The sequence below is a fragment of the Arvicanthis niloticus genome, chromosome 4, assembly GCF_011762505.2.
Source record: "Arvicanthis niloticus isolate mArvNil1 chromosome 4, mArvNil1.pat.X, whole genome shotgun sequence".
Classification (NCBI taxonomy): domain Eukaryota; kingdom Metazoa; phylum Chordata; class Mammalia; order Rodentia; family Muridae; genus Arvicanthis; species Arvicanthis niloticus.
Genome location: NC_047661.1, coordinates 57010662 through 57029604, shown reverse-complemented (window position 1 = coordinate 57029604; position 18943 = coordinate 57010662). Strand labels below are relative to the sequence as shown.

General features: G+C 33.6%; 1 protein-coding gene across 4 annotated transcripts in view; it reads right to left on the bottom strand.

Moving 5' to 3' along the window:
• Fstl5 (follistatin like 5) overlaps positions 1-18943 on the bottom strand; it is a 575824-nt gene that overhangs the window by 38682 nt on the left and 518199 nt on the right. For all 4 annotated transcript variants that reach the window (XM_034501239.2, XM_076932541.1, XM_076932540.1 and 1 more), the window contains exons 14-15: positions 7416-7523; positions 5438-5562 (exon numbers count right to left, since the gene is read on the bottom strand). In XM_034501239.2, the coding sequence (XP_034357130.1) occupies positions 5438-5562; positions 7416-7523 (233 nt within the window). The remainder of the gene's footprint in view (positions 1-5437; positions 5563-7415; positions 7524-18943) is intronic.

The window sequence follows — 18943 nt, the reverse complement described above, 5'->3', positions numbered from 1 at the left end:
CCTGGATCAAAGCTTTGCACATTAAGTTTGTTGCTATGCTAATCACAGTAAGCCGAAAGCTTAAATAACCTAAGAGTTCAGAATCTTTTTTGTTTCTTTGTTATTTCTCTTCATTAGTTTATTAGCATATGAGAATAAATGAAATAAAAATTTCTTGCCTGCAATTTTGGTTTTCTTATGAAATTTGCATTAAAATGATTTTAAGAGTCCTTTTTGTTTTTTTGTTTTTTGTTTTGTTTGTTTTGTTTGTTTTATGGCTTTGGCTGGCCCAGAACTCTTGAATACCAGGCTGGCCTTGAACTAACAGAGATCTACTAGCATCTGCCTTCCAAATGCTGGGATTAAAGGCTATACTACTCCCTCTTAAAATTGTTGTCTCTCATCAGGAGATTGTACTTTGATTAAGTGCTCTTGCACAACATATCTCCCCCATTTTAGTGTTATCCCTGTACCTCCACACACCTGGACGCTCTCTGACAAGAATAGAGTCTTACTGATGTATGTGTCACCATATATGCATACACATACACATATATCTGTATATATATAAATTTGCTTCAATATATTTCTTAAAATATGAAAGGGAATGATGTACTTTAACTTTCAGAGAATGTTTATTTTTCCCTGCAGGAGAAATATTTCCTCCTTGGAGAAGCTTTAAGGAAACATATATCAAACTCAATGTTTTCTTAATCATTTCTTTGCTATAATTTATAACAGGAAAAGTGTACTGTAGACACTCTCTGACTGAAGGGCAATGTCTCCGGCTTCTCCCTTTAGGTCACTGTGGTGTGAGCTGATAAGAACTCCTGGCAATGAGCTGGGCTAGGTCTAAGATCCATCTGAGATTTTACAGGGTCTATAATGTCTTACTATCTGATAGTGCCTCAAACACTCCAGTGTTTGTCTTAGACCACAAATGACTTTAAGGGTCAAATTGTAAAGGAGTGCCTACCAACTAACCTTGTTCTTTCAAAATTGAATAATCATCCTGTATAAAAATTTAATCCAGAACAGTATCATACTGGGATAAAGAGTGAAAAAAGTGAGAAATTGGAGGGAAAACATTTTTTTTTTCTACATGAGCTACAGTGGAGAGTAAATTTTAAGGCATGAACATCACAGAAATATCCTTCAGGTACTCAGTGAAAATACATTGAAGGGATAGTAAGATCAATCAGCTGTCAAGACCTTGAGATGCTTTTAGTACTGCAATTTAACATGAATTCTAATTTGGATATAAGATAACTACTAATATGAAACGTTAACTAAGTAATCAATGGACCGGTTTTATGTAACTGTCCCATTCATATTTAAAACATAATCCAAAAAGTAAAGCAAACATGTACTATTTCATATAAATGTATTTTTATTTTATATTTTATTTTATATTTTATGTATTTTATTTTGTGTTTTTATATTTGACTATATATACACACACACACACACACACATATATATATATATATATATATATATATATATATATATATATCATGCATGGCTAGTGTCCCCACTGGTCTGGAGTGAGCATCAGATCTTCTGTAACTGGAGATATGTGTGGTTAATGATCCACCAAGTGAATGCTAGTTCTGAGCTTGGGTACTCTCCAAGAGCAGCAGTGTTGTTCAGTGTTATTTACAGCTGAATGTTCTCCCCAGCCCCCAAATATGTTCTCAGTGAGCACTTGGAGGACATCTCTGTGATATTCATGCCCCTTAGTATTTTCAATTTTCTTTGGCATCCATCTGGAGACTAAATAAATCAACTCAAAGTTTGGGTTATTGAAGTTAAACATTATCAAGAAATTTATGCACTTTTACTAGCTCATTGGGTTGTAGGAGGACATCAGAATTAGAAGCATTTTACATGCTCCTCTACCTGCCAGAAAACTGAATCATGTGCAACTTCTTCAGGAAGGAAAAGGTGGAGACACAAGCTTGATCCTCACACCAGAGTTCAAGAGTTTAAGGATGCTGAGATGAGAATCAAATGTTTTGTAATTGCTAATAGCAATTGCTAATTGCTAATGGCCCAAGTGGAGGGCTTACATAGTCTCCCGATTTCTTTAGAAAAGAAGGAGAAGTTCATTAAGACAAAGGAGAAGCATTTTCTCCAGGAATTACTTATTTTGTTGAATAATAAAAAATGAGAGTATCAAGCACAGGCTGTATTATCCTTGGGAGAAAAAGGAATTCTCTGAGAAGCTGGGGGAAAAATAGGGAACCTGGTCCTCATCTTCAAATGAACAATCCTCTCTTGAAAGCCAAATTTCTAAAGCAGGTCAGAAACAGCCTAACAAGATTTCAAGAATTTTTGAAATGTTGAGAATTTCAAATAAACTCTCCAAATCATTTGAAACTGAGCCAAGCCTATCAGCTAACAAAGCAAGTAAGAGATGATTAGGGGAGATAGGCTTCAATCTAAATCATTTTTTGTAAACAATGTGTACAGAAATCTAGTACAATGTATGACCTCATTTTGGTATTTGACTAGTATATTTAAAGTTTATAACCTGATAGATTATATACACACACTGTAATATTTTTATGGATCTCAAGGTAATTATTCAAGCATATAAATGCACACAGATACACACACACATACACATATATATCAAAAAAAGAAATTTAGTGATCAATGCTGTTCATTAAAATTCAAATCTATGTGTATAGATTCATTATGTAGCTCCAAAAGTAGTAAAGATACAAAGATGAATGTACACTGAAGTTACTTTGAGTTGAAAAAATCATATACATTTTCATATTTTAAATTCTTCATTTTTGACCTAGCTTAGAGATCACAATAAAGAAGCAGAAACAAAATAAGACATGGAGAAATGTAGGTGGGGCATTAAATACATAAATAAACCAGACAAAAAGTGCATAAACTTTTAGCATAATTGTAACTAATATCCAAATAATCTAGTATACCAAAGTAGATGTTGAATTGTCCAGACAAATATCACTGGAAAAGCCATTACTTCAGCAATATATCATGTAAATCTTTAGAAGGAAATGCAGTGGATTGCTACCATGAATGACAATGGTGTAGCTAGTAAGTTACCCCACCATAACCAGTAAGCAAAATCTTATGACATACTTATGAGCTGGTAACATAAACATGATAAGAAATGAAACAGAAGCCAATGTTGGAGACAATGAACCCCTGGAAGGATGGTGATTTTCAAGGACAGCCTGTGTAGCATTGGCCCAACCTGAGCCAAGGTTAGCAGTTAACAAAGCAAGTGAGAGATGATTGGGGGAGATAGCAGTTAACAAAGCAAGTGAGAGATGATTGGGAGAGATTCAACCTCCCTCAACTGTGCTGAATAGTACATGACTATCCCTTGATTATGTTTGTAGCCAGAAGGGTATGCATAGAAAGTGGTACACTACATCGACTGGGCCAGAAGTATTTGCATCTATGTATTGCTAAACCCTCAACCTAGAACTGACCTTAATACATGCATGTAATCAAAATGGTATAAAAGCATAAAGGAGGAGGGGATGGGATAGGGGTTTTTAGGGAAGGAAAATGGGGAAAGAGGATGGCATCTGTATTGTAACTAAATAAAATATCCAATAGAAATAAAAAATTAAAAAAAATTTAAAAATTTTAAAAAATGAAACAACACAGTATAAGTTTCCTTAGTCTTTATCCACTTTCTTCCATAAGTACTATAGGAAGCCAAAAGAAAAGAAGCTACACATTGTGCATCTTCTTTTGGGACCCTCTCTACTCTTAGGAGGTTTCTATCATTGTTCACCATTTCCACACAATCCATATGTCCTACTTGTTATGTGGCCAGTTATGTATTAGACAAAAAGAAACTCAGTATATCTGAAAGACAAATTACCCCAAGCCAAATCATAGAAAATGTGATACTTTCCTCCCTCTTATGAGAAAACTAAATTAAGTATTCATCATTTTAGGCACTAAGAATATTTAAATTCAGACTCTGACCTAAGTGTATATCAGACATTAAGATATCGGTTACATGAAGTGAGGATGATGCCTTCTGGGAATAAGGCATACTAATGGGATGCCAGGTCTGAAGAAGAAAGCCCAATATTCATCAAACACCTATTATGTGTCAGGCCCTATGCCTGAGAATGTAGAAGTATATCTTAAATACATAATTGAGCAAGTATTATAAAATTATGAAGGTACAGTTCACAAAATTTCTGTCCCATCACACTTACACACATGGAAATTCCATTGTGAATTTTTTTTTACAAAATCTGTAGAACAAACTACATTTATGGCATAAGTGTTTCAAGTGAATAATAAATTCTTGTATAAAATTACATAAATGACAATTTAATGTGAGAAAACAAAAACCATATTTAAATATTGTTCTTGATTATCATTTTTTGCAGTAGTTTAAACAATTACTTTGAGCTGCAATATAGGAAATTTGATGATCAACCTTGCTCATTAAAATTAGATTCTATGTAGAGATAGGATTGTTATTATTAATGTTAAATAGCTATTGATTGAATTACTTATGGAATACAGTTTAGACAGCCATGCATATCAATATACAATTCTAAAGGAATACAAATGCTAAAAAAAAACCCCTCACAACTTTTAAAGTATTTTTAATAATATATAGCATTAAAAATATTTTTTTGTTTGTAGACACCATTTGGATGTTTTTCTAATTGTTAATAGCTCTTATAACCAACTATGTAGAAATCATTCAGAGCTTACAACCAAAAGATTTTCTGCTAATATGTTAACTGCAGGGAGTAATCAAGAATGGTGCATAACACTAGTATGTAAGCTCTGTGTACAAACAATCATTTAGACCAGAGCTGTAAGGCCTTGTACAAATACCACTGTGAGTTAATGTTACCTAGGAAATAATTCAAGACAGAAAAAAATGTACTCCATTCAAAGCTCAGAATTCAATTATTTCATAAGAACTAATTATATTTCTAAATGGAATGTTATATTAATCTCAACATGAGCCAGATTGGCATATGTATAATAAAATCACTGAACAGATAACTGAACCTGGGGCTGGCTCTTCCTCATGACACACTGAAAAGCACATTCTCTCTATTTGAGAAGTAATTCATTCATCAATGTCATTTGATTATTTTTTTTCAGAAAAGACAAATATTTTAGAAGATCTTAGGGGAAATAAATCCCTCAACAGTAATTTATAAAGTGTAAGTGTTTAAAGTGATAGAAACAACAAAACACACTTCATTTGTTTGTGTTCAAACTTTGTTCCCTAGACATGAAAGGAAGGTTATGGTGGTAAATTCATCACTACCACTGATAAATCATATAAAGCAGAGAAGCTAAAAATCATGTTACTATTCTTTGCATTTGTTTTATAAATAAACTGTTTTATTTAATTTTATGTGTTTTATTAAAATTAAGAGGACAACTTTAAAAACTGGCCCTTCATTTTAGCACTTACCTCATGTGAGTAATAATAAGTGTTGGTGTGGGAATGAAAAAATCATCGACTCTGTCAAACTGTTTCCCAACTGGCTGTGTGTGGATGGTATGGTGTGGCACATTCCCGCTAGCCAGAGTGATCACCTAAACAGAACACAATGAGCTTAGTCCCAAAAGTGTAGAGTAGGAAGCTTCAGTTTCTTCAAGTTAAAATATATTTATAAAATAAATTTGAATAAATTAACTTTTTCTTCCCAGAGTTGATATTTAGTAAAATTGGGTTGTGTTATGTGAAGCTAAGTGTAGGAAAACTTGTTTCTACAAAGATTTCTTGTGCATATGACTAGTGCACGAGGTAGACACCTTAGGATGTAAGATCCCCACAGCACATCTAATTGTAAGAGATACAAGACTGTAAATACACATAGGCATCCTGTATATTGTGGAGTCTATTAAAATAGTAAAACAAAAAACATGAGGTAATATGAAACAAGTAAAAGATTCAGTTTCTTCTGTAAAGGTAGTTAGTTACATAGCCATAAAATGCTTCATTTCTCATCTTCTTCTGTGTATCAATTTCTAGACATCCTCTTGCACCATGTCAGTGTTTAAAGAAACAATGATTTGGTTAAAACTTTGTTTGTTTTTAAGAATTGAACATGCAGGGGGCAGGGTAGGTAGCTGAACAAGTAACATGATGGCTTCTAAGCCTGATGACCTGTGATATATTTGAAAACATACTTCCTACCAAGTAGGAAACTGTGGAATACACTCTCAGCATAACTTTTAGAAGCAAATGTTACCTTTTATAAGACATCAATGTCAGATTCAAAAATAAAATACAACTATGATACAACTGAACTCTGTCAAAAATCACTAATTAGTATGATGACTTATGGGCTTTTTTAATGGTAAAAATCTCAAAAAGTTAATAATTTTCTAGCAAAGTTGCTAAAAAGTGTGTATCTTAAACTCTCATTTAAAATAAAAATGAAATTGTTCTAGCATTTGAATAAAACACTACAGTACTGGAACACTCTCAGAATCATTAAAAACAGTGGATGGCAACTGGGATTCAAAATAATTGAATTTAACCTACATTATTAAAATATTTTTAAAATTTATGATTTATGGCTCTATATTAGTGACAAACTCCAGGAAAATACTGTGTCACCCGATAAGTTTGAAGTGTGGTTCATGATGAATCTTCAGTGTCCTTCCTCTTTAGTTTCTGAGGATCTGAAGAATGTGACACAGGATCACAGCCAAAATTATTTTTTTTCTCTGTTTCTGTGAAGGTGTCATGTAAATAACTTAAAATAGAGGCAATTGTCCTAAGAATAACAATTAAAGAAAGGACCTGTGCTCCAATAATCAAACTCCTGACTCTGGAAGACTGTAGGTCAGCCTATTAGAGTGGTGGTCCATATTCCATAATCTCTACCTGATTGCTTCACTGGGAGTACTCGGGCAATGTGAAAGTTCAAGTCTGTCCTTACCTGACTATTAATGTATGGATGCTTACTGAGGATGTGACGCAGTTATTTTACTAAACCTTCTCTGGCACACATGCTAAGTTACACCCCTTATGACATAAGCTTCCAGTATGTTTTTTAATAGTTCAGAGGTTCTACAACTGTGAGTCAAAGTAACATTTTGTGCTCTATAAACCATCCAGTGTTGAGAAATTTGCTTACAAGTTATAGCATAAGAAGTTAGGGAAACTGTGATGTTTCTTTTTCTAATGGCATTAACTATTTTGGTCACTCATTCTTTTATCATATAAATGGAACCTTTAATAAATATCATCTGTGATGATCCTAGTCTGAAATAACAACTTGAGTTTTACACATTGTTCTTTCCTTCTCCATGCACAGATGATAACAGAAACCACAGGATCCCATCAGGAAGAACATCACAGTTAGATGCTCATAAACATCTGTAAGACACCTAAATGGTTTAAAATCACTTCCCTGGGCTCCCATGACATGTTCTACCTGTAGAGTCGGTGATGTCTTCTCCATGCTGCCCCAGCTCAGCACCCAGACCTGGTCATGTGACTTGTCATAGTGTAATTTAACTGGTACAGGGTCTGTACTCACTGCCTGCAATGAAGAAAAATTGAAAAAAAAAGTTTTAAAAATGTTGGCATAATTGAAAAAACTGGAGGGAGAAATGAAGAATCCAGGAATTCAGGAATAAGATTAAAGTTGTATTTGGCCAGATACCTGATTTTCCAAGCCCTATTAGATTAAACTGAAAATGTCATATTCAACCTTATTTTCTTTCAACATTTACACAATTTTATATAATACTATCCTCTTCAACTGTCTGAAGTGAATTTAGAGTCAAGATGAACTGCTTTGAAAGTGAAGGTCTCTGTTTTCACTATCTTCATAGAAGACCTGACTGAACAGAAGTCACCAGGGTCCAGAAGCCATGTGTGCATTAAAGGTCTTATAGACTTCCGGAGAGATTAGAAATTTATGATTATAATCCTGCAGCTCCAAAGCTGATGTGGCCTGGGTCAGCTTAGCAACTTTTTAAACCATTTATTGCTTCCCTGTGTCTGAACTAATAGATGCCCAACCATCAGATAAAATCATGGAGTGTATTAACAGGGCATCAGATTTCTCCAGTACGCAGTGTCATCAAATAGCACCCAGCCTACAGCAATAATTTTCTGGCTTCGTATGTGAAAATGCTTTGATTTCGACTTTCTGTTGTTTTGTGACTGTAACCATTCATACAGTCATTTTCAATCAGAAACTATTATTCAGGACAACATGATTCCATGTTCCTAGGCATCACCAGTTTTTTTTCTTTTGATCTGAGAACTGTACTGTATCACATCAACATTCATAGACTCAAAATGGCAATAGTTTGACAAACGGGCTTAAACCTACTACTAATTGCAAGATTAATTTTTTAATGAGAGGTACAATGTTACCAAACAAAAGTAAGTGATGCTGTAAAATTGTGTATAATATACTTGGTGTGTTAAATATATTTTATATTTATCATAGTAAGCATCTATTTTAAATGTAATTGTGAGAAAACAAATGTAGCTAGGATGTTCTTTTGCTCTCCCTAACTTCTTAATGATAATATTATAAAACTTATGGCTTTAAGTTAATTGATTGTAGTTGTTAGTTTTATGTGTTTTCTAAGTTTATAATATAAAATAAATAATATTTGGTCAAACCTTAATCCAAAAATGACAGATTCATTCCAAAGATGTTGAATATTAGTAAAATTCCCCAAAATGTAGCTCACAGGAATATGCAACTCTTGGTGGGTATAAGGTGAATTATATTTGTGGCTGGGCATATGGAAATTGATATTTCAATTTATACTAAAAGTTTAGATTTACACATACATTTCTTCTCAAACTTTATAATGCATTTTATATATACAAACTCACAGTATTCAAAGATTACTAAAATTATGTGTGGATTCAGAGAAAGAGCTGATAAGTTTTTCTGTATTGATGTTCTTATTCAACTCTTCTTAGCTATTAAAGTTGTAACATAGTTTGTTGGCCAGCTCAAAAGAAATGCTAGGTTATGGGTATCACTCTACTAAATCTCCTGAGGAATCACTCTTTCCTTTGACAGATACTAAAGTTCCCAGCCTCTTAGGGGCTGCACTAGTGTTAGCACTGTAACCACCAAGTTAGTATGCAGTCTTGGAAAATGATACTATACTTCATAAACCCAAGACAACAATGAGACATCCTCCTAACCCTGTCTTACATGGCCTTCCTGTTTTGAATGTTATTTTGAGAGGCTATTGTTCAAGGTTTCCAAGGCAATATTGAGTTTATGAAGTAGTAAGTTCAAGTAGGAAAAGAAACTGTTTGTAGTGATAGCAGGAAAAAAAAAGTCTGATTTTTTTTTTTTTTTTACTAATAAATATCAGTTTCTGCAAAAACCTACAGAAACTACTAGGCTTGGCATTATTAAAGTAATTAACTAGTTGTTAACTCATGTTAACTAGCAGTTAACTCATGGAATAACTACAACTGTATTTACATGAATGTGTTTGCATCGACATTGCATTTAAATTTCTGCGTGCACTAATCTATAACTTCTTTTCATATGCAGCACAAAAGCTGCTTCCTATCACTGATGTAGTGATAAAGCACCAAAACTCCTTTGGCTTTTTATAGTTTAAATTTTATCCGTACCTGGTTATAACAGTCTAGTTTGTATGCAGTCTAAAAACAGAGTGATCATTATGTCACCATAATGTTAAAGAAACACTTTTTGAAAACAACAGCAACAAACAAGAATAAACTTCATGATACTTGGTTTTAGGAAAGAGTTTGCAGCCTCATGGGGAGAGCAACAATACAACCAACCAGAGCTCCCAGGGTCTAAACCACCAGCCTGGGAGCATATAGGGTGGGACCCATGGCTCAAGCTGTATATGTAGGGGAGGATGGCCTTGTCTGTCATCAGTGGGTGAAGAAGTCCTTCGTCCCATGAAGGCTGGATGCCCCAGTGTGAAGGAATTCTAGGGCAGGGAGGTGGGAGTGGGCGAGTGGGTTGGTAGGGGCACACCTTCATAGAAGATGAAGGTGGAGGATGGGATGGGGGTTTCTGGAGGTGGAGAAATGGGGAAAGGGGATAACGTTTAAAATGTAAATAAATAAAATATCCAATAAATAAAAAGAATACAGTAAGACAATAGATGAATGTTTGTAACTGGCTTTAAAATCAAGAACGGATTCTAATGAGAATTTCCAGTCTTATAGAGCTTAGACAATGCTATTGCTTTTCTGAGGCCTTTCCTAAGTAATATCCTATCTGGAACATGGATATCAATAGGTGTAATAAAACTATAGCTGGCCCATCAGAGGTCATCTATCCCTTAGCTTACACTGCGTTTTTTTTCCCAGGAAGGTAATACACACAAAAGATACTTTGCCTAAGAGACCTCCACTTATTCTTTACATATCTGAACATTTGGGAGGCACTGTGCCACACTGGAAGATGGACAGAAACTCAAAGACTCTTCAGCATCTCTATCTGTGGTGGAAGCTACAATCCACAGTGCAGAGCCAGGGAGATACAGGATACATAATGCTCATGAAGTAGCATTCTAAACCCTTTATTTAAAGTATAAGACAACCAAAGTAAGTCACTATTGTTATTTTTCTTGTGAAATAGAACTAACAGTACTGACTTTTAAAAATTCTTGTGATTATTAGGATAGATAATGGTTGTCTGTGTCTGGTGAATATTAAGCAAATTGAAATTCTATTACTGTAACTGCTGTAAGTGCTGGCTGCAGTACATCTCACTGCTAGCCTGCTTACTCAACATGATTTTCAATGAGCCTCTGGTTCTACACAGTATAGGGGTGCATATTAGTAAAACTTGAACTGTATTCATTATTATGATACCAACAAAACAGTATTTTAATCATGACACAATGATATTGGAGAAAATAAAGGAACACTGTCTCTTTCTTTAAATAATTTACAGAATACAGGGATTTACAAGGATCTAGAATAATTTGATTTGATAAATGACAGTTCTGTGGAAGAAGTGCAAAGCGGCATGGGAGGCTAAAGGGAAATATGATACTTTCATTGAGTCATAAGATATGAACTTTTTTATATGCAGAAGGACCAGATCCTTTAAAAAGATGACTTTTAAAGCAGGCAAGATGTCTCAATGGATAAATGCATCCACAGAACCTATCTGATGGAAAGAGAGAATGGAATCCTGCATGTTGTCTTATGTCATTTGCATGTGCACCGTGTCAAAGTGCACACATGCTCAAACAAGCACACAAAATAAAATAAGCATATATAAAAATTAAACTAACTGTAACTCAGAAGATATATGAGAATTTGGTCTATGATTAATTTCCTTCAAATAACCTCAAATACATCAGAAATAAATTATTAATCAAATTTTGAAAAATCTAAAGAATTTTAAAATATCTTGTCAAGTATCAGCAACAGTTTTGACTGTTCTGCATTTTAGCATTTCAAAGGTTTACTACTAAGGTTAATAATTTTGGCAAATTTGATATAAAAATTTACCAAAGATGAGCAAACAATAATAAAAATAAACAAGATTGGGTAAAAGTGAACCAAATGTGATCCACTTTATTGGAGAGAAATTTATTATTTTGACAAGTTTGCTTCTAGGATTTTAACTGCAAACTGACACAGTTAATGTATTTCAAACAACTCCAGTCACAAAATGTAGGGCAGGGATGCACATGTCTGTAGATGATCACTTTGTTGGGAAACTGCTAACTTTCAACTGGGCTGGGAAAACACACTCTATCTACTCCCACGCTCTCATCATCTACTTCCAGAAGATATAAATATAATGACTTGAATTTTTAAAAGACATATGTAAATATACTTCTAAAATTTAAATGATCAGAAAATGGGACAATCTGATTTTGAAAGGCTGAAAATTAGTACTTGGTAAATGTATTTATTTATTTACCAAGGATAAACCCATGAGCTTCTGATGCATAATATAATTTACAGGTGACTGAACATTTGCAGGAATGACTCCCAAAATTCATGTAAGAATAAGCAAGCTGAAAAGCTGTATAACATACTGAAATTAATTTATGTTATGAAGAAAAAATACTCCTAGCTCTCTTGCCTTCTTGCTCTAGTTCTATCCTCCCCCTGCTCCCCTCCTTATTCCACTCCCCATCTTTCCCCATGCCTATTCACATGATTATCAGTAAATATGAGCCTTTAAAATATAACTCTCTGTAGATGGAAGTGGGTTCCATTCTTAGCTTCCAGTATTGGACATCTCCGATAATGGTGTAAAAGTATAATGAGATTCTTCTATCATAAGACATAAACAAATATAAACAAATATGTTAAGGTCATCTCTCCATGGCTGCTCATTTGCTAGTCAAATAGGATTTCATGCAGTGAATACCACCCAGGGGTGTTTAAATATTTGACATTGTAACATGACTGCATTTCCAAATATGATGGGCCATTCACATCTATTTGGGACTCCTGAACTCCATGAGGTTGGAGAGACACTGACAAAAATAAATTGCACACACTGCTTTTTTGTTTATGTGTTTCTGAGATCAACCTGCCTCTTCTTGCTTCAGGAAAAAAGAAATTATATATATTTTTAAAAGACAGTGATCAGTGATGTATGCTTTGAATGTGGTATGCTGTTGTGTAATTACCTTTCTCCCAAGCTCAACTTCTGTTGAATTCTTTCTTTCTTGATATGGTTTACATTACTAACTAAACATTTTTCTAGAAAATTGTTTTCAAACTCTTCCACCAGAATCCTCCAGCAACAAAGAGTTACTTTGCAATTCTGGGGAGGACTCTTTTAACACAGATGATTGAACCAATCATATTTGACTTAATAAAATATTCTGGAATTTTTTAAATAAGGTAAAGACTATGATATTGTAGTAAAAACAAACCTAACATTTTTTTCTTATTGAAAATTAACTAGATGTTTTGCAAAAGTACTTCTCTGCTTTGTCCTGATTCTATACAAGCAAGTATACTGCAGCACCCTGTCTGAAGTTCCTGTGGAAATATTAACCTCTTCTGAAATATTTTCAATTACCATGTTACGGTCTTAATGGTTTTTAGGCTCTAGAAAGATTATTTCCTGTAAATGCTATGTTCAGTGCTATATCTTTCTGGTGAACTAAACTGCCCTTGTATTTATTTTGTAAACATTATGAAAATAAAAACTATACAATATTAATACAAGAATTTTGTTTGATGCATCATAGCTTTATAGAGGCATTGGTAGAGGCTTTCTCTAATATTATAAAAGCAGTGTTCACAGTCTGATTTCAGATACATTTTCACAATTAATTTACTTTTCTATGTGTGTTTTTATCTTTGTTGACCTTGATAGACACTAATGTTCCTGTACATAGGTGATGTAATGAGTCACCTACAACAAATGAACAAATGTAGTTGTAATGAAACAACTACAACAAATACAAAAAACCTGAGTGCACAGTGCACTGCTCATGGACGAGGTGCATTAAATTCTTTGGAGATGGTTCACTCTGTCATGGAGAAACACTGACAATAGCAGCTAGATACAGAAGAGAGCCTGAGACTTGACACACAGGAACAGTACAGCACAGCTTGTTTACCAGTCTGACAAGGAGAGTACCAGCTGGCTAATTAAGTGAACTTAATTTAAACTAATGATGTAGATTCTCAAGATAATGTGATAATGGCTGGAGGAGACTGCTGATGATCCCAATAATACTCCTGAGGTGTCACACTAAGCCACTTCTGCACACAGGCAGAAACAGAATCTTGTTCCATAGAAAAGAAAAATGAGGTCAGTTGTTTACTAGTTAATCATCCATACAGCCAAACATCATCTGTGTGCTGCTCTAGAAAATAATTGAAACTATTTGATGTTTAAAACAATACCAAGTCTAGATATACTATTAAGTTATTGGTGACTTCTAGTTTTTTGCTACAAAAAAATAATGGTTTACTGAAAACAAGTTTACAAATGTTTTCTAAACTCTATCAACTTTTGACCAAAGCTGGAAATTCTTATAATGACAAAAAATTAGTCCCTTTTCTAAATATAATATGCTTCAATGCAGCTTAAAGTAGAATAGTCTGTAGTCCTCAAATATCCATATAACATGGGGGCCATAAAGTCAAGTAACATAAAAGAAAAATACATAAATATGATGTCATAGATTAGTATACAATTCTGGGGATGGTGGTCATGATTGTACACAGCTACAGTCCCAGCACTCCTGAGAAGTCACTAGAGGTCACAGTTGGTGCATAGCTTGAAGCATACTTGTAAATCTTGTCTCAAGAAAAGCAAGGGCTGGAGATTCATTTCTGGAGCAGAGACACTTAGCTTGGCCAAGGCCTTTGTGTCAACTGTAGTGCTATAAAAGTTACTGTGGACTTACTTGAATCAAAGGGCACATTTAATTAGGTGTAGCGGCTTTGCCTTAAGGCTAATATGTATAGATTAGAATATGTAAATAATATGTATTCATTCTAACGAAACAATGGATTTGCTTCTGGTCAGCATTTATAGACATTTACAATCAAGAAAATGAATCCTATAGAATATTTTGTAGTATTTAGGAGACAACTAATTTTATTATGGTTATTAATTTTGTCTCATTATTCTCCACAAGACATTGAAGAAGACATGAATACAGGATGGAAAGAGAAAATATTTGAATAAGAGAAAAAGCTAGTTTCAATTTAGTGCTTTACAAATGGGCAAACCCAGAAAGGATCTATTTTGTAATTTTCTTTTTATATTTTACAATTCACAAATAAATGTTCCATGTTCTGTCTTTGGATTAAGTTTAAAATAGAAACAATATATTTCATTTAGATTTTAATGAATAGGAATATTTTCTTTAAATTTGAGCTATAAGGATTCATCTGCAGAGTACTTGACTTAAATCTGTGAAACTTTTTAGTTTTTTTTTTTTTTAGATTTTAGGAAAAATAACACTGAAATGTGTACAGAGATAAGATAATTTTGAGACAAATATAAGGATATACTATTTCACACAGCCAGTAATGGAGTTAGGAAACTCATTATCTGAAGATATGGATGAGCTAAAAATATATGTAGAAGGCAAGCAGAGAGCTTAAAACATTCAAAATTACCTAACTTAATTATTTTTTAAATAAAGAGATAAAAAACATTCTAGTAGCATCTCTCTAAAATGAGCGAATTAGGGTTTAGCTTAGTCAGATGCTGGAGGACTTGATTAACAAACTGAAGGCCCAGAGTTCCATCTCTAGAACTAGAGAAAAAAAGGGGGGGGGGGAGGCAGATAAACTTAAGCTTATTTGTAGAAAAGAGACCTTCATAACTATCAGAAATAGTACAATAAACATATTAAAATGGTGGGGGAAGAAAGTGTCTAAGTGATTAAGCATTTACATCTGTTGTGCAAACAAAGAGATTGGAGTCAGGATTCCATAAATCTTGGGTTAGAGTCAGATGCTTATTCTTCTAGTCTTGCTAGGCAGAGATGGACTATCACTTTTCAATGAGTGAATAAAAACTCCATTATAGAGTATGCCACATTCACCCACTGAAGGGCATCAATGTCGAGTTCTTACCTCACCTTCAGCACTATGTGGATATGTACAGTCAGGGGTCGTGGCATTGCTGTGTCACATTTGTGTGATTTAAATTTTGATAAATCATGACACTCCATTCCCTGGTAGTTCTGCTGTAGTCATTCCTATTTACGTTGTGGAAAAAAGCTCAAATTTTGATACATGCTTGTCAACAGATTGTGTTTGATTTAATGATAAGTATGGATTAAATCTCATTGTAGATTCATTTTCATTTTCTTAATGCTTCATATGACAAAGCATTGTTTTCTGTGCTTAATGATTGCTTATATATATTCTATAAGGAAATATATGTTCAAGTTCTTGTACTTGTTCAAGTATAGTTATCTATTTTTCTGTTTAGAAATTTTCTGTATGTTCTAGATACCAATTTCTATTAGAAATATGAATAATGTTTACTTCATATCATTTGCTGTGAAATATTTAAATAAGCTTATGCTGTCCAAGTTGTCTATTATCTTTTTATTACCCACAGTTTTGGTGTCATATCCAAGATGGCATCAGCAGATCTAATATCTTCTAATTTGTTGCTTGCTTTCCTCTAGTTTATATTTTACATGTATATTTTCCCATCATGTTGAGATACTTGTTGTTGAGATAATTGGGTAAGTTTACAACTTTATTCTTTCATGTATACATATCCACTTTTAGTAAAAGCTTAAAATATTTTCATTGAAAAGTGCTGATACAAATTCTCAAAAATAATTTGAGAGTTTATGTAAGGATACTTGAATTTGTATTCTATTTCGCTAATCTATATGTCTCTTTCTGAGTATTATTTTAGTAATTGTTGCTTTGTGTAAAGTTTATAAAAAAGAAAATAGTAATACATAATGTATTCCAGTTTCATTTACTTTATCAACATTGATGTGGTTCTGTGGAGTGCCATACAATTGTTGGATGACATTTTTCATTTCTCTTACCTATTTCTGTTTGGATTTTGCTTTGAGTCCATAGGTCACTGTGGTTGGGAGAGACATCTAAACAATATGAGATCTTCTAAATCATGGTCATCAGATTTTATTGTTCTTTAATTACATTTAGTTATATGTTATAACTTTACTTCTACAGATCTTTCACTCCCTTAGTTTAGTGTTATGTCATTTAGTTCTATGCCAGTTAAACTGCTTTAAACTTCAATATTGGATAAGTTTAGTAATTTGAGATTTCCTCCTTTTTATTTGTCCATCTATGTAAGGTTGTTTGAATGCTGTTAATCTGTTAGAAGGCTGACTTTTAGTTTCATTTTTTTGACATTTCTTGGTGTTCACCATTTAATTTTTTTTCGCTTTTGTTCCTTGCAATTTTTGTGTTCAATTTCTTTGTGGTTAAGAGTCACTGATTAAATATTTTAATTCCTCTTATTCTCTCAAAATTAAATAAAAGCATTGAGTACATTTAGAAAAATATACTAAACTAATAGCTTTAAAATACATTGACTTTTAAATTCATAGCCCTTCAATTTACATTGTCTTCAAATCATATAGAAAAGTAAACTTTGGAAAGGTATAATCATTAGTTCTTCTTAATGCCCATACATTTATATTGAAATCTTTCAATATTTACTTCGTTGAATAGCTATGTCTTCATTGTATCAGGATTGACAATGAAATTTCTGAATGTTAACACCAGGAGTAATAACCATTATAGACTTTTGCTTCTTATACCCAACAAAGTCGGGGACCCGTATGGTTGAATTAGGAAAAGGCTGGAAGAAATTGAGGAGAGGGTGAGCCCATAGGAAGACCAGCAGTCTCAACTAACCCAGACCCTTGCGATCTCTCACACACTGAGCCACCAACCACATAACATATGCTAGCTGGTTTGAGGCCTCCAACACATATACAGCAAGGAACTGACTGGTCTGGCTTCAATGAGAAAAGATGTACCTAACCCTGAGGAGAGTGGGGAAGCCTGGCAGGGTTGTGTGGTAAGTGGGGTTGGGTGGACATCCTCTTGGATGGAGACTGGCAGGAGAAATGGGATGAGAAACTCTCAGAGGGCAGACAAGAAGAGAAATAACAACTGGACTTTAAAAAAAAAAGATTAAATATAAACATTAAAACATGAAAAAAATACAAACAAACATGAAAAGAAAGCCTTATATTTTCTCTCATTTGTAGAACACAGTTTTTGTTTCTTGTATTTTCTGGAATTTTGGTGGATTGATTCTTCCTTCTTTCCCTTTCTTTCCTTCATCTATATCCTTTTTTATATATTTTTACAGATTAATTATTTAAGTTTTTTTAGTGTGTGTATGTGTATTTGTATATGTGTGAGCACATAGGTTTGTGGGAGTACTTATGTGCATGAATGCAGTGGACAGAAGAAAATATTGAGTATCTCTTTTTATCACTCTTAGTCTTACTCTAGTTGGACACTAAGCTGTTACTAAACATGAAGGTTGCCATTTATCTACTTGTCAGGCTAAGGAGTTGCTGGAGTATACCTCTCTTCACACCTTGTCTCTCAACACTGACCAAGTTCAACTTATTTTTATGTGAGTGCAGGATATTCAAATTCATGTCCTCGTGATTGTCCAGCAGGGGTCTTATCTTTGCTTTCCTTTAATAAGCTTAATACTTTCATCTCACTTCGATTCATTCTTGTTAACTGACTAGTTGAGGAGCCCTTGTTTATGATTTTTACTATCAGTTCTAAGAACTATTAAGAATTGCACAACACATCATGCTGTTAGCCACTTTAAACTTTTTCTTGTCGACTGATGAACCCCTGGGAATTTGTATTGGAGGTTTTCATTGACTATAAAAATGTTGACCTATTTATTATTTCTCTACATAGCATAACATTTCATTTCTACTTCTTTTCTTTTGGAATTTTCAGTCAATATATCTGTCAGAAGTGTGAGGCCTCTCAGGACCCTAAGGTTATATTTATGTATCTTTCATCTTTTTGTTTTTCTTGTGTGTTTTTTTTGTTTTGTTTTGTTTTTGTTTTTACTTTATCCCCGTCAACCATTTTGATATTCTAAAGTTTAGTGTGTCTAAAAGTGTTATAATTTCCAATGCCTAACAATAACTTGCAGAAAAATTTAATTTCTTTATTTAATGTGTTGTTGTGTTATGTGTATGTGTATGGATATATTCATGATGTGTCTCATATGGCTATGAGAGGACAAATTTGTAGAGCATACTCTGTCCTTTCACCAGCTGTGTTCTGGTGATTATACTTAGGGTTGGCAGCAAGGACCTTCATCCAGTACTCCTTCCCATCAACATTGCTATAGTATTTAAGTATTTTTTGGCTGTTTTCCAACCATCGTTAAATGTTAATACAACTTAACCTTAAACAGAAAAAAAATCCCTTTGAGTGTTAAATTTTAATATATTACATGTATACTCATCACTTTGTTCATTTGCACATGAA